This window comes from Ictalurus punctatus, chromosome 20 (assembly GCF_001660625.3).
Source record: "Ictalurus punctatus breed USDA103 chromosome 20, Coco_2.0, whole genome shotgun sequence".
NCBI classification, from domain to species: domain Eukaryota; kingdom Metazoa; phylum Chordata; class Actinopteri; order Siluriformes; family Ictaluridae; genus Ictalurus; species Ictalurus punctatus.
This window is the reverse complement of record NC_030435.2, coordinates 17,696,119-17,712,066: the sequence shown is the minus strand read 5'-3', so window position 1 is coordinate 17,712,066 and position 15,948 is coordinate 17,696,119. Positions and strand designations below refer to the sequence as shown.

General features: G+C 36.6%; 1 protein-coding gene and 1 long non-coding RNA gene across 8 annotated transcripts; both read right to left on the bottom strand.

The window, feature by feature from the left end:
• Window positions 1-915: 915 nt before the first annotated feature.
• Window positions 916-4,977, bottom strand: LOC108280562 (uncharacterized). 7 transcript variants are annotated; one of them, XR_006984277.2, is made up of 6 exons: window positions 4,841-4,977; window positions 3,772-4,106; window positions 2,994-3,152; window positions 1,735-1,794; window positions 1,465-1,586; window positions 916-1,093 (listed from the first exon to the last, which is right to left on the bottom strand). It is a non-coding gene; the product is annotated as an uncharacterized LOC108280562 (long non-coding RNA). The 7 variants fall into 7 exon arrangements; XR_001815796.2 differs by adding an exon at window positions 4,576-4,728 and having other exon boundaries at window positions 2,994-4,106; window positions 4,841-4,971; XR_001815794.2 differs by having other exon boundaries at window positions 2,994-4,106.
• A 4,117-nt stretch (window positions 4,978-9,094) lies between these two features.
• LOC108280561 (ankyrin repeat domain-containing protein 12-like) lies at window positions 9,095-15,822 on the bottom strand. Its single transcript, XM_017495663.3, has 4 exons — window positions 15,696-15,822; window positions 13,893-14,034; window positions 13,076-13,222; window positions 9,095-11,399 (listed from the first exon to the last, which is right to left on the bottom strand). Exons 1-4 carry the CDS (start codon window positions 15,753-15,755, stop codon window positions 9,412-9,414), a joined length of 2,337 nt encoding a protein of 778 aa, XP_017351152.2. The 5' UTR covers window positions 15,756-15,822; the 3' UTR covers window positions 9,095-9,411.
• Between the last annotated feature and the right edge of the window lie 126 nt (window positions 15,823-15,948).

Genomic DNA, 15,948 nt, shown 5'->3' with positions numbered 1-15,948 from the left:
TTTACATAGATTTGAAGTCATTCATTATACAGGGAAATTTTCCCAAGAGCTAAGAATTAATTAACATTTGTAAAAATTGTAGTTAAAATTTGGAACAAGAAAATTTAGACAGTTGACAATGATGTTCCAGGGGGACAAACACTACATGAGGATAACTGCAACATATACATGAAGTTCCAGTTTTTGATTCCAGCATTGCAAGATATTAATCAAATTTTGTAATAATTCATATACAAATATATGCTCAATGATACACATGCATATAATATTTTGTAATTGGCTGTATATACCTCATAATGTGGTGTAAATACACTACACAAATATTTATGCACAAAGTTACATACATTACAATGCTATATTTTCTAATCAGATATGTGTAATCCTTTAATCCCTGGAACCAGCATTACACTTCAGCCATCAACACCAGACAGAAGGACATTATATGGAAGGAAGCGTAAATGGACGGAGACACATATGGATCACATTAGTTTACTGTGAAGGTACGTCTTAGTTGGTGCTTATCTTGGCGAGAGCCAAGTTCGCCGTTCTAAAATCAGCAGGAAGTTTAACATCTACTCTCATGTAATGGAAATCACTTGTACCTATCATTTCCAGAAAAGTACACAAGTCCTCAATTTCCTACATTAGGTGGCAAGATACAATTAAAGCATATAACATACCGCATGCTTTAAAAAATCCGTAATTAAACAATGCTTCAATAATGTGGATTTTAGAATCTGGTTTGTGGAATTCCCATGATGAATCTTATGAATGACAGGTAACAATGATATAGTTTAACAAACTCCGTGAATATTTTTAATAAACATGCATGAATTTTAGTAAATGCAGACAAAGTGAATAGCTGAAAAATGACATTCAATATTGTAACACACAAAACAACCAGATATACCTATGTATTACTAATCAAAGAAAACAATTTATTAATCAGACATCAAATAAATCCCAATTGAATTCTCAGTATATACAAGCTCATTAGAATTGTACTGTTTGGAGGATGTCACGCGAGGGAGAGGAATGAGATTCCAAAATTGGACTCACGCCCAATTCTTGTAGGAGATCCCACGTAACTCTGCTGTGAACAGACAGTGGATATATCTGAATATATGGCATTTCATTTCATTGGTATATACATGTACTATATGATGCAGTCTGAACCAACAATTTCTGAATCAGTAAACTACAGATATTAGCTACACATTCCAGAACGCAAGAAAGTGAACCACAATTCACTCATAATTTGAAACCTCCAAATCAATCATCAATATTCACAAAAGGTTTGGAGTATGTATGCACTTTCAGTTATATGCATAGTGGAAAGGTTTTTGCTTTTCAAATGGATATAAAAACTAATGAATCAGTCAACAATGTTACACAATGGCACATTTGTATGAATGAGAAAAGAAATAGAATCACAGAAGTTGTAGATTTAAATTCTAGACATACATAAACAATCACATTATGTTTCTTGCCACCTTTCCTGGCTGGGGCATTTTTTACGTAGCTGCCGATGGCCTCTCTGCAACTGGCAAAAGTATATTCACGTCCATGGGCTTGTTCGGCAATATCTGTAACATAAATATTAACAAAAACATTCAGCCTTGGAATGCAATAACAGAGAAAATGTCCAATTTCTGAAGGCAAAAATTTATTTTCAAGAGTTTGAAAAAGGAGGCATATACTATCATATATACATTTTTTATCCTTTATACTCACAGTGTAAAAGGCGATACACTTCATCCTGATCAGTCAAAGCCAGCTACCCACCTTTGGACCCTTTCAACGAAAACATACACCACAGGTTGTTCTCCCCGATTCTTTGGAAAATGGAGCGGACTGTCTCTCCGATGCATGGAGAAGTCTCCATTTACATCTACGAACTGATAACGATCAGTCAAATAAGACCTGAGCCAGGAGAGGACTGTTCCCTTAATGCCAACAACATTTTCTAATCTATCAAGGAGAATAGTATGATCTATAGTATCAAAAGCTGCACTAAGGTCAAGTAACACAAGCAGCGAGACAAAATCCTGATCAGAGGCCTGTAGTAGGTCGTTTACTACGTTAACTAACGCTGTCTCTGTGCTTTGATGAGGTCTAAATCCTGACTGATACATTTCATGAATGTTATTCCTATGCAAGTATAAGCATAACTGCTTTGCTACAACATTTTCTAAGATCTTGGAGATGAAGGGGAGATTTGATATAGGTCTATAGCTGGACAGTTGAGAGGGGTCAAGGTCAGGTTTTTTAAGCAGGGGTTTAATCACTGCTAATTTAAGTGATTTAGGTACATAGCAAGTGCTAAGGGAAGAATTGATTATTTTTAAAAGCGGTTCAATTACTCCAGGACAAATCTGTTTAAATAAACATGTAGGTACAGGATCTAGTATGCAAGTTGATGAATTCGCTGAAGAGATTAATGTAACTAGTTTGGTCTCTCTAAGGGGAGTAAAACATTCTAAACATTGATCTGATATTGCTATATTATCATCTATAGGGTTAGTTACAATACTGTCTGGTTTTAATTTAATAGCCTGAATTTCACATCTAATATTTTCAATCTTACCAATGAAAAATTACATGAACTCTTCACTGCCATGTAATGATTGAGTGCTTTTTTCTGTAGTGGTTTTATTCCTAATTAATTTTGCTACTGTGTTGAATAGAAATTTCGAATTATTTTTGTTATCTGCTGTTAAGGTGGAGAGATAGACTTTTCTATCATCGCTAAGAGATTTTCTATAGTTCAACAGACTCTCCTTCCATGCTGTTTGAGATATTACCAATTTGGTTTAATGCCATTTACGTTCTAATTGTTGAGTGGTCTGTTTTAAGGTATGCATTTTATCATTAATCCAGGGTGCTAGCTTTTTCTCTCTAATTAATTTTCTTTTGAGTGGAGCCACTCTATCTAGCGTGTAGCGGAGTGTTGACTCTAAGCATTCAGTGGCAATACCACACTGCGTGCTTACCCTGGATGTGTAGGCAGAAGCGCAAGATGTTTCCAGCACGGTTCTTCACTCCAGCAGCTGGGCCTGCAAGTCGAGTAGTTCGCGGATCTGTTTCTCCACATCCCCCAGTTCTAGCAGCACCAGGTGCACTCAAAAGCGGAGAAACAACTGACATATTTGCTTTAAAAAACAGCGGTAAATGAGATAAATGTGAAATGTAAACAAGGCTAGCGATGAGGCTTGTAGCCAGCTAGCATCACTAGTCGTGGATGTTTGTAAGAACCAATAAAACTTAGCGACAGCACAACGTTACGATTGTTTTATCTAAACTAGTATCAGTGATATTATATATATGTTAATGTTGTTGTATAATGATGTTTATACATCATAGAACATAATAAATGTTGTAAAGATAAAAAAAAAAGAATCATTTTAAAGTATAGAGATTAGAAGAAAATAGTGTCAGCTCGAGGGACACAGCTTCCTGCGACACCAAATTCAGACCTACGACACATTCAGATCTTCTAACTCCCTGAGAGTTTTGAGAGGCCGTGGTAAGAGCTGCAATATGAACAAACATTGAGCTGCAATATGAACAAACTATTTATCAAAAACAGAATACATATTTATGTGACAAATTGTCATGCATCTGACCTATGACTATTCACAAAAACAGCACAAAGTACACACACAGAACGCACAGGGGTGGACACCAGGAACGAGTCGATCTCTGTGAAACTCCATTGCCATCTAGGCCACTGAATGTTTGGTTATCCTGTGGAGTAGGGTGAATGTTCACCTTAACTTCCATATTTGATGATGTTGATTGGGGGACTGGCTGCCGTGTCTCCACACAGATGTTTTCTTTTTGGTGGTGAGCGATAAACGGAGGTGGAGAAGGGGGACATGACACCTGCTTCCCTTTTGAGGCGTTACTTGACTTTTTCTTAATTTTTCATTCTGTTGCACTTTTCATTACCCTCCTGCTTTCCTCTGAGTCATCAGATTCCTCATTATCCGCTTCAGCAAGCATCCTCTTACGGCACGGTGCATCAACATCCGTAGTCAAGAGATGCGCAGCTTCACCATGTCATTTATAGTTTTGCAACCGGTTAGTCGCAGTTTGGAGATCTTCTGTAAGATACAGAAATGTTATTCATATGATTCAATAATACATAGAAAGTCATTTTAAAAATATGATGACTGTAATTCCTTCTTTCATTATTATACTGGGAAATGATTTTAATAGTAGACCATTCCATCACCGTACTGGCATAAAGGGCTACCTTTTTACTGTATCAATCTTCAGTCAGAACATGAAAGAGTCACTGGGTGTCATTTTTATTTCTGGATGATTTCATGAAGCTCACCAATACCATTATTTCAGACAATAGAAAAGAGAAACAATATGGTAGACAAACTGTTTCATCTGGACTCAATTCCTTGGGACAATCATTAGCAGATTTACATTGGTCATGGTTCCAGAGGTGATAGCAAGTTATTTTGTTGTCGTTTTTTTGGTGTGTGTGTGGCAGGGATTCATTGCTGAAGTCATTTGAAAACAGTCTAGTATACATTTCCTATGCTATGCGGTTTCACTTACTACAACGGGAGAGGACATATACTTCATAATGGTTCCACCGAATATATGGCTTGGAGGAACTGGTCGCGTCAGACATTTTGGTGTTGGCTGCTATTCGGGCCACGGGATGTAGTATAATCCACTAAGTTGAATGTTACTGATGTGATAGGACTGCTGAAAAATATGCTCATGACTTTGAGTAACTATACAAAAAAAATGCACTATAGTCAGCATGTGACAATTACTATAAAATGTCCACAAAAATTAACATTATCCAGTACATTACCTCCTTATCTTCTTTAATCCATGACTAATGAACGATGGCAAATGGATCTCCTTCTTCCAGAAACTTGACAACATAATACTGTTAGGACAGTATGTCCGTCAGAGTTGTCAGTTTTGTGATGTCCATAACAGGTATCTGAAATTTTGTATATGTTATTTTTACATTATTTTACATTATTTACATTGCTATTTATGGAAATAATGGAAATAAATAAATTTAGCTGGTCAACCACATCATAGTCAAATGCATGATCAGGAGATAACACATTCATAAAAGTCATACATATCAGAAAACAGTAAACTTTCAGTCTCAATGGTTAATATTCAAACAAGAGTTCATAAAGACTATGGCAAGGTATTTTTGATGATACTCACATCTTTAGTATGTGTGAAGTACTGGAAACACATTTAAAACAGTTTTTCTGAATTATACCCCTTAGAATTAACACACTGAGGCACACAGCAATAAAGTGAAGAGCTGATTTAATGTCTTTGGTAAGAAAACCTTCTCTGTTAAACGGTTAAAATGCTCATTCTGATGACAAACAACTTCTTAACAAGTCACATAAAACACTTCTCTTAGAAAGCCTCGCTGAACCGGCAGCGGTAACGCGCACGCTCGTAGTCCCTGAGGTAAGACAGACCATCTTGTGTAACTATCTGCCATCTTGTGTAAATAACCGACTGAACTTCAGCTAGCAGCAAGCTGTGTTAATATGTTCACTGAGAACTTTAAAAAGCATACAAAAAAAAAAATCAGCTTTTTACAACTTCAGACAAAATGCTGTGATTTAAATATGAAATGTCCATTTTAAGCTCATGTTAGCTAAAATTCATGCTGTGCTAAACTAAACTAATTTGTTCAGTAGCAAGTTAGCTAGAAAGCTAACATTTTTGTGGGGAAATGTGTGTAAAAATAAAACCAAAAAGGTCCACAGGAAGAAGTAAACCTTGAGCCTTTAACTTTAACATGTTAGATTTTACTCAAAAGAAGTATCAACTCTACATCACAGCTTAAATAATTTTCAGTAGATTTAATCTTAGGGCTAACCGTTAGTTAGCTGTCTTTTCTTTAAACTGTATAGCTGAAACACTGTTTAACGATTTAATTTAATTAAACTACATAACAGATTTATAACTATGTGTAAAGATATGGAGAAAAAACATTACTTGCCTTGAGTTGGTGTCCAGCTATGAACTGCTGCTGCTCCACTCAGATGTAGCTGTGTGAGAGAGAATGAACTCCAGCAGGAAAAGATGTTCAGTTGTTTTCCCTGCGGGGGAGGGGCAACTCTCTTTCAGCTCCTCACGTATCACTTCACATATTTATCTTTATTATTAAAGTTAATACCTAAATCTGATGCTGGTTTCTATACGATTTTTTAAATATGATATTATTATTATTATTATTATTATTATTATTATTATTATTATTATTATTTCTTGAGGTATTGATCTGAATTTTTCTGACACTTAGTGATAAGTTTCAGGCATGATCTCTGTGTCTCTTTTATCGCTCACATTCAAGCGCTATATCAACCACTATCAGATCAACTTTCGTATTTATTAAACGCGATTTTGACCACATATTAGCAACGAAGGGATTGCGACTTCAGGTAAAAAAAATTTTCGGGTATATAAAATAAACATTTTTACACGTCATAGAAATGCCTAGAGTATAATCTACTTAACAGTCCATTCATATATAACACAAACATACCAGTTCAAGATATAGCCTCAATGAAATCCAACATTGTTTAGGGACAATATCTGCGCATGAGCGTGCTTAGCTTTGTATGTTTGGTTTCGTATGTGCCGTTTCGTATGCAAGAGATTTCGTATTCCCGTAAATTGGAGAATACTCTATCAAAAAATGAAATAAAAATAAATCTTAGTGAACAATGAACAATCACATCTAGATATATTTCTTTGAAATTACACAGCAGTAACTTCATTAATCAGTTTTCTTCACATAATTTCAAAGTAATATACCGTTTCAAGAATGTTAACATTGTTCAAGCTTCTTTTCTACGTATATTCGACGTCGATGATTTTTTTCGTCATGATAAAGCCTCTTTTCGACTAACTGTAGCTTTCATTTCAACGGAGGGGATTCGCTTGACTTCGTCGAAAGCGCGTTTATGTTTGCTGGGATTAACCTTTTTTTTGAATGATTAAATGCATGTTTTCATATATTCGCTCTTCATTCATTTATTCATTAATCTACAGTAAACGCTGCATCACTTCACTTAACTCGTCCAATAACCAGGGAAAAAAATAAATCTACTTCCTACGGACTTGCAGAAACAAAACTTTTCAGTTGATGCTTGCTCAGATGCATTATGCTCCAGTTGGTTCACGTAGTTCCCAGTCAATGATGTCCTGTCCACTTTAATAGGAACACCTATACGCCGCTTATTAATGCAGTTATGAAAGCATTCAATCATGTGGCAGCTGAAAAATACATACAGTCATGCAGATGCAGGTCCAGAGCATCGGTTAATGTTCACATCAAACATCAGAATGTGGAAAAATTATGATCTGTGACTTTGATTGTGGCATGGTTGTTGGTACCAGATGGGCTGGTTTGAGGATTTCAGAAACGGCTGATGTCCTGGGATTTTCTACACACTGCAGTCTCTTTACATAGAATGGTGCTGAAAAAAAAAATACACTGAGTGATCGACGGTTTTGTGGGTGGAAACAACTTGCTAATAAGAGAGGTCAGAGGAAAATGGCCAGATTGCTTTGAGCTGCCAGGAAGGATATAGTAACTCAAATCATCACTCTTTACAACCGTGTTGAACATAAAAGCATCTCAGGATGCACAAAATATGCACACTGAGCTTTACAGATCACTGAGTTTAAGAGTTTATTTATGTGTGCTGTCAAAATGTTTTTTTGTATATTTCATACTAAATAGTTTCAGACATGAAAACAAAAGGCAAACTGAGTAAACACAAAATACAGTTTTTAAGTGATTGCTATTTATTGAAGCAAAAATGTTATGCCTGTGTGAAAATGTATTTGCCCCCACAGTTACTAATTCCCCGTCTATGAAGCTGCATTCATAATGGGGTTCAGCTGGACTAGACACAACCAGGCCTGATTACTGCAAACCCTGTTCAATCAAATCAACACTTAAATAGAACTTTTTCAGCAGCATGAAGTTGGTTAAAAGGTTTTACCCAGTAACACACTATGACAAAGCTGAAAGAAATTCCAGAAATGATGAGGAAGAAGGTGATTGAAATACATCAGTCTGGGAAGGGTTACAAAGCTATTTCAAAGGCTCAGGGACTCCAAAGAACCACAGTGAGAGCCATTATCTCCATATTTTGCCAAAACATCATACAAGAACATCATACCTACGGTCATGCATGTTGGTGGCAGTGTGATGGTGTGGGGATGTTTTGCTGCTTCAGGGTCTGGGCAACTTGCAATAATTGAAGGAAACATGAATTCTGCTCTCTACCAGAAAATCCTAAAAGAGAATTAGGATTCTCGGTCTTCAGTCTGTAAGATGAAGCTCAAGCACAGCAAGACAATGATCCAAAGCATAGGAATAAGTCCAAGTCCTAGAAGTAAGTGAAAGACTGATCTCCATTAATCAGAAGTGTTTGGTTGCAGTTATTGTTGCTAAAGGTGGCACAACCCAAGCTCAGGATTGAACTCAGGGCCCTGGAGAGGTGAGGAGGTATTCTATACATCCTATCCTACAGGGTCACGGGGAACCTGGACCCTGTCCCAGGGAGCATCAGGCACAAGGCAGGGTACACCCAGGAAATGTGCCTTTTAATGCTTGATTCGCCTCAGCTGTAGCACACCACCCCATCGTAGATCATTTTCCTATAAAAGCAAACCAGAATGTTTAATACCTTAATTATGACAATTTTCTCCTCCTCAGCCAAGAGTAAAAAAATATAATATATAATAATATAATATAATATATAATATATAATATATTATATATAATATAATATATTATATAATAATATATCATATAAAAAATATACTTTTTAAAATATAATAAATAATAACCTTAATAAAAACATGTTTTCCAAGTATCCGTTCATAGATTTAAAAATTTGCCAAGATAAAACGACTAGGATTGAAGAAATATGGCCGTGGATGCATCTCAGGTGTGATAGTATGTAACAGTTGATAGTGATGCTCTATGGTATGAAGTGTTTATAAGAAGATGGACACGACATTAAAAAAGTTCACAACCAATCAAATTTATTCAGGTATATATTACAATTGTGTACATTATCCTGTAACAAGTAAATATTAAAATAGACATATTTTAAGAACCATCGTTCAAAAGGCGTCTTGTAAAAAATATGTTTTGTTGTGTTCTCATTAAAAGTGTAAAAGTATGTTTCCTTTTTCTAACGAGAAGACACATCAATGCTGTTAACTTCCTTTCTGGTATTTTCTTCTTTTTTTTTTCTTTTTTTTTTACAAGTTAAAAATAATAATTACATGGGTATTTACAAATGCACAATCAGTATGTATAAAATTTTAAAATTTTCTGTAAAAATTTTTCTCATGACTGAAAACCTCTGGGGTTTATGAGCATTTCGAGCACAAGAGTTCTTTGTTTGGTTCACTGGAAGTGGAAATTCTTGCTTTATCTTTGTTCTTCTGCTTCCCAGAGTCGGCTCCTGGTCGTTGTTTCAGCCTTTCCCTCGCTTTTTGCTTGATCTTTTCCAAGTGTTTCTTACGCCACTGCTCAATCTCCTGATCCATCAGGCTAAGCATTTGTTCAAAGCTGGTCTGCATGAGGTCATCATTACCCAATCTTTTCACATTGGGATGGGTTTCCTTTTGTGCAGAGGAGGCTTTGGATTTGGACCTGTCCAACTCTGACTCAACAGGCCTTGCTTTACCGAGTTTGCTGTCCCTACTCTGCTGTGACCTCTCTTTATCCTTGTCCTTTTCCTTGTGCCGCTCTTTTTCAGATTCTCGGTCCTTTGTGGGTAGCCGTTTATCATTTCTATCTCTAGAGCTCTTCTCTGTGGTCTCTAGCTGATTGTGATCTACCAAGTTTCCAGTGAGAGGCCTGTCTTCTACCTCCTCTTTAACACAAGGACTTGGAAGAGAGTCTTCAGGCTTCCGTAACAAGTTAAGACTTTCTGTCCAGTCATCATTTTCAGCCCCTTTCCAGTCCTTTCCTCCTTGAGCATCTTTATATGCCACCTCTTTCTTCTCTTTTTTTATGAGTTTGTGTTTCTTTCGCTCGTCTTTTTGTTTTCTCTCCTTAATGCTGTTGCAGATCGAGTGTTTGTCTTTTAAAGTGGCCTTTTCTTCTTTAATTGGTGATGAGTCAAGGGACTTCTGAGGAGAGCAACTGCCTGGTGTCTCACATTTCCCTTTAAGTTCTTCATTCTCGTCACTTTTGAAGAAATTCTCCTTCCAAAATTCTCGGTCAAACTTCACGTTCCTATGTCCATCTTTCCGTAGTTCTTTCTGGCGATGCCGATTCCTCTCAGACTCGTAGTCTTTCCTACACTTGTCCTTCTCCTTGTGTTTTAGCTTATGCTGCTTGACAACCTTACCATCTTTGTCAGCCTTCCTGAAGGCTCCTTTAGAGTCATCCATACTGTTGCTTAAACTGGCATCTTTAAAAGGGCTGGAGCTTCGGTCATCTCCTTCCAAGCTGTGTTCCTTATAGTGATGTTTGCTTTTGTCCTTGTGCATACAGCTCTTACTGCTGGAACCTTCTGTGTAGTCTGAATCTGTGTAGTGGTTATAATTGACACTATCCATATTGCAGGATCCATCTCCAATGGAGACAAAAGTCTTATCATTTTCCTGTTTTAATGGAGTCATCTGCTTGTCAGTTTGGCTGTAATTGAGCTTTGGGGATTTCACAGCCGACAAGTGAAAAAGGTGCACTGACGAATCGTCCTTTGGGCTGAAGGACATTTTGAAAGAGTTTTCCTCTTGAACACTTTTATCAGAGTTGTCAGACACTGTCGCTGTAGAAAAAAGAAGAGACTTGCTGTTTTCTTTTCTGTCCTCTTGAACCTCTTGATTTTCTTTGTTTTTGATTTGGCTCTTGTTGTTCTTCTTGTTCGCTTTACCTTTTTCGGATGCCGTTAGGGTTAAGCTTTCTCTTTTTGTCCTGCTTTCTGTTTTGTGAGTATCGTTGCAGAGTGACCTGGTCGGTGAACACTTTCGTTCTGATGGAGCCTCCATTTCATCCTCGGAGCTATCTGAACTGCTGTAGAGGACTCGGGATGACTTTGGCTTTTTTAATTTGCAGGATGACGTCGACTGATCACTCTTGTTGGACTGTTTGAGTGTGTAATGGTTTTGCTCCTTTTCCTCCTTCTCTTTCTGACGCGCTTCTCGTCTCAGGATGTGTCTGTCATTTAGGGCCTTGCTCAGGTCTTCCTCCTCTTCCTCGTCCTTGAACTCATACTCATCCACACCAGACACTGAAGATGTGGCCTTTGCTGTGGTCCATTTGCCATCAGAGTCCTTCTCAGTGTCTGAGTACTCCATGTTCTCATCTACACTGGAGGGATTGACTGACGGAGGGTCCTCAGAGTCTGTAACATGCAGTACAAACATAATCAATAAACAAATATTAAACTTCTAAATTGAAAAAAGTGGCATTATGTATTGCATTAATCATTATGTATAAGCATGCAATAGCAAAACCCACAGATAACGAACTGACCAAAACTGAGCAAGACATGCTATATGGCCAAAAGTTTATGGACACCTGACCATTACATCCGTATGTGCTTTGTGAACTTCCCATTCCAGATTTAGCCCCAACACCCTTTGTTGTTGTAATAATAACCTCCACTCTTCTGGAAAGCCTTTCCACTAGATTTTACACAATATACACAGTACTGTGCAAAAGTCTTAGGCACACTTGTTTTTTAGTACAAACCTATAGTTATACATTTTTATTTCATATGTCTTCTACATTATCAAGTCAGTACAAAAAAACATTTCAGATTCCTAAACATTAGTTTTCCAGCACAAAATTAAATGTTACAGGAAAATGTTTGTATGTCAGTAAAGAAAGTAGCATATTATGTAAGAGACACTTTTCAGACAAAAAAACATAATGAAGGCTGCAGGGTTTTTCTGCAAAAATAAGAAACAAGTGTGACAGTCAAAGTCTCCAGAATAACTGTGACTGCTTCTGCAAGATGCTCAATAAAAGCTACATCTCATTTCCTTATAAAACTGCAATAATAGTATGGGAGACTACTGTTTTTTAAGCAATGGGTCATCACAACAAATATTTACTGTTTTATTGATTACTGTTTACTGATTTTTATAGTATGTTTAAAAAATATAGAAACATTTAATTCAATTATTTTTTAAGGCATGTTTGCATGTGACTTTTGCACACTATTCTGTGCGTATATATATGTACAGTACTGTGTGTATATATGTACAGTACTGTGTGTATGTATATGTACAGTACTGTGTGTATATATGTACAGTACTGTCCGTGTATATATATATACACTACCGGTCAAAAGTTTAGAAACACTCATTCTTTATTTTTTCTCAACATTTTAGAATAATAATAATAAAGTCATAAAAACTCTGGAGTAACACAAATGGAACTATGGGAATTATTTTGTGATAAAAAGTCCAATATAAATCAAAATAATTTCACATTTTAGAATCGTCAATGTAGACACCCATTTTGCAGAGAATTTCCAGAAATGTATTCTTGGCGTTTTCTCAGCCGATTTCAATCTCCCTGAGATGCTTTTTAAACAGTATTAAAGGAGTTCGCACCTACGCTTGACACTTATTGGCTGCTTTTCTGAATATTACACTCCAAGTCAACCATTTTAAAAAATATTATTTTGTAAATAAAATGTTAGTTTTATAATTGAAGAAAATAATACGTTGGCACAACGTATATTTTTGTCTACAACACCGATTTCAAACAATTAAATCATACACATTTTTTATAAGATCATGAGAAACATTGCAGTCAAGTGCCTCCAAACGTTTTACCCGTAATGTATGTATATATTCTCTCTCTCACTCTCTCTCTCTCTCTCTCTCTCTCTCTCTCTCTCTCTCTCTCTCTCTCTCTCTATATATATATATATATATATATATATATATATATATATATATATATATATATATATATACATACATACATACATACATATCTCCATCTATCTATCTATTTATCAATCTCTATATTTATCACTCTCTCTCTTCCTCTATCTGCAATTACCTGGACTGTTGTCTCTTGCTGTCATCTGCATCACCAGGGCCATTTGCAAGCGTTCAGACAGTGGGTAACCGAACAAAATATTCACAGGGGTGGACTTCTTACCCCCAGACTCCTTTTTTACCCTCTTCTTATCAGGACCATCTTCATCTGCATGAAGAGATGATTACCAAAAAGCAATTTGAATTCCAGGCATCATGAATTCCATGTGATGGCTTAAAAGCCTCATTTTGTTGTTGTTTATTTTTCTTGTTTTTTTTTTGTTTTTGTTTTTTTAAAGTTTTCTAATATGTAGCAGGGCATACAGCAAAACCAAAATGGCATAAGAATATTGTTGTTAGCTATTCTAAGGGTTATTTTGTCTCATTTCCCCCCTACATATTGCAAAAGGGATTCACTTCCTATTAGGATAACAAGCATAAGTTCTTGTACATATCCATATTCCCTTGATGGAATAAAGTAAAACCCCACAGCTTAACAACCACATCCACAACTTCGACATAATGAGCTGCAAGAAATATTGTTTTCTTCGCTTCTCCTTTCAGTACAAAGAAGTAGAGACACTAAAATCCCATATTCTTACAGGAAATACAATTCTCAGTCAAAACAGCTATTTCCAGTCGCTCTCCCAGCCAACACATATGAATAACATTTCCTTGTCTTCCACATTCAAAGACATTGGCTCAACTGTTATATAACTCCAGAGGGGAAAAGGCACAGCGGTACACTCTGCATGTTTAACCGTTTCCAGAACTAACCACAAGAGGCAGTGTAGAAGCGCATGAAAGCTACTGGAATTTTCTACCAGAATGAAACTGACCTGTGTCTGAGTCCCGTTTCTCGTTACAGGGCGGACTGACACTGAAGGAGAGCTTGCGTTTCATGGAAGACTTCGGCTTCCCCATTATCTCACTCCGATCCAGCTTCGGCGTTTTGGTAAATGGGGAGATTTTATCTTTACTCTACACAGAAGAAGAAAAACAACACAACAGTGATTCTATTCTGAATTCGACACCACAAATACGTCTAAATTCGATCACGTCACACATATTCTTGAGCAAACCCAGTCCGAGTTAAATGACGTTTATATTGATATGCAGAAAAATGACATAAATGAGCCTGAGTGCTTGTATTACTGTGATAAATTTTCATTTTCACATTCACCTCTTTGGCTCTAATACAGGGGTCTCCAACCTTTTTTTATTTAAGAGCTATTTAAAAAAAAAAAAAAAAAAATTTAAGAAAGTGAGAGCTACTCATGTCATACAATACTTACAATCTTTCACATAATGTATCGTAACTCTCAAATTAACAAACTGATATACACCTGAAGGAGTCAGAGAAGAAAACAGAATCAGAGAATACAGTTCTTTATGGAAAACAGCACACTTTGTTATAGTTGTCTACACACAACTATACAGTTGTTTACGTATATACATTAATGAAAGTCCAAACTAAATTAACTGGAATATAAACAGCAGTAGCATTTCAAATGTTGGCCTGCATTCTGAACTGAAATGTATACTACATGAATGAGAGTGCATGGTAAATGAGAAAAGTGCATGATGAGTCACAAGTTTGACATGAAATGCATTCACACTTATTTACAGTGAATGAGCTGACGGACACTGCATTGATTACACTAGGGAGGTATATGCTGTTGGTGTGTATGCACTTATGTTCACTCTTATGCAATCATTTAAATGTTCATCTGTCAGTCTTGTTCTAAATTTAGATTTGATCACATTCATATGAGAAAACGCTGCTTCACAAAAGTATGTAGATCTAAATAAAGCAGATGCTTTGAGGCAGCTTGGTGAATGTTCTTGTAGTTTTCTGGGTCTACCAGACTCCAGAAATGTTGTGAATGTTGCTGAGATTTCAGCTGGATATGATTTTGGAGATTAATAACCTCCATCTCCATCTCTACAGCATTGACATTGAACAGTTCAGCCATCTGCTTTGAAATGTGATCAATGTCTATCTCCATGAAATGGTTGGCAATAAATGCCACACATGGCTCAAGGTTCTCAAAATCACTGAACCTTTCCTCACCAGCAGATGACATGGCCCCCCAAATCATCACTGACTGTGGAAACTTCACGCTGGAATTCAAGCAGCTTGGATTCTGTTCCTCTCCACTCTTCCTCCAGACTCTAGGACCTTGATTTCCAAATCAAATCCAAAATTTACTTTCATCTGAAAAGAAGACTTTGGACCACTGAGCAAAGATCCGGTTCTTTTTATCCTTAGCCCAGGTAACTTTCTGACGTTATCTCTGGTTCAGGAGTGGCTTGTCACTAGGAATGCGACACTGTGGCATTTCTGTATTCTTTATTCTAATATTTTGAGATATTGGATTTTTGATTTCCATGAGCTGTAAGCCATAATCATCAAAATTTAAAACAAAATAAAAGGCTTGAAATATTTCACTTTATGTGTAATGAATCTAGAATACATGAAAGCTCCACTTTTTTAACTAAATTATTTAAAAAAAGAACTTTTCCACAATATTCTAATGTTTTGAGATGCACCTGTATATTGCTGTGTGAAACTAACTTTAGCAAAAAAAAAACCAAACCAGGTGTAATAACAATAAAAGTAACATTAGTGGTTGTGTCACCTTCTTCCCGGTCATCTTTTCCACCATGGCTCCATCTCTGTCGGTCCCCGGCTTGGCCATCGTGCAGCATCTGACTAGCTGTGGCAGCTACGGCTCACAGGGGTCATCATGGGCCTGCAATGAAATTTATAACCTCAGATCAGACTCAGCACACATTTGATCGGCGTCAGAGCCAGTATCTGACATGCTTTCTGTTCAGACACACTTTAATAACGGCATATGTAATGTAATGCACTGACGCTGGATTATGTGT

Bases quoted from the DNA above. Each gene is read 5' to 3' on its own strand.
- LOC108280561 (XM_017495663.3), bottom strand. From the start codon at position 15,755: ATGGCCAAGCCGGGGACCGACAGAGATGGAGCCATGGTGGAAAAGATG. The intron at 14,035-15,695 runs GTGACACAACCA...TCTTCTGTGTAG, and splicing joins AAAAGATGACCGGGAAGAAG to AGTAAAGATAAAATCTCCCC. The intron at 13,223-13,892 runs GTCAGTTTCATT...CTCTTCATGCAG, and splicing joins GAAACGGGACTCAGACACAG to ATGAAGATGGTCCTGATAAG.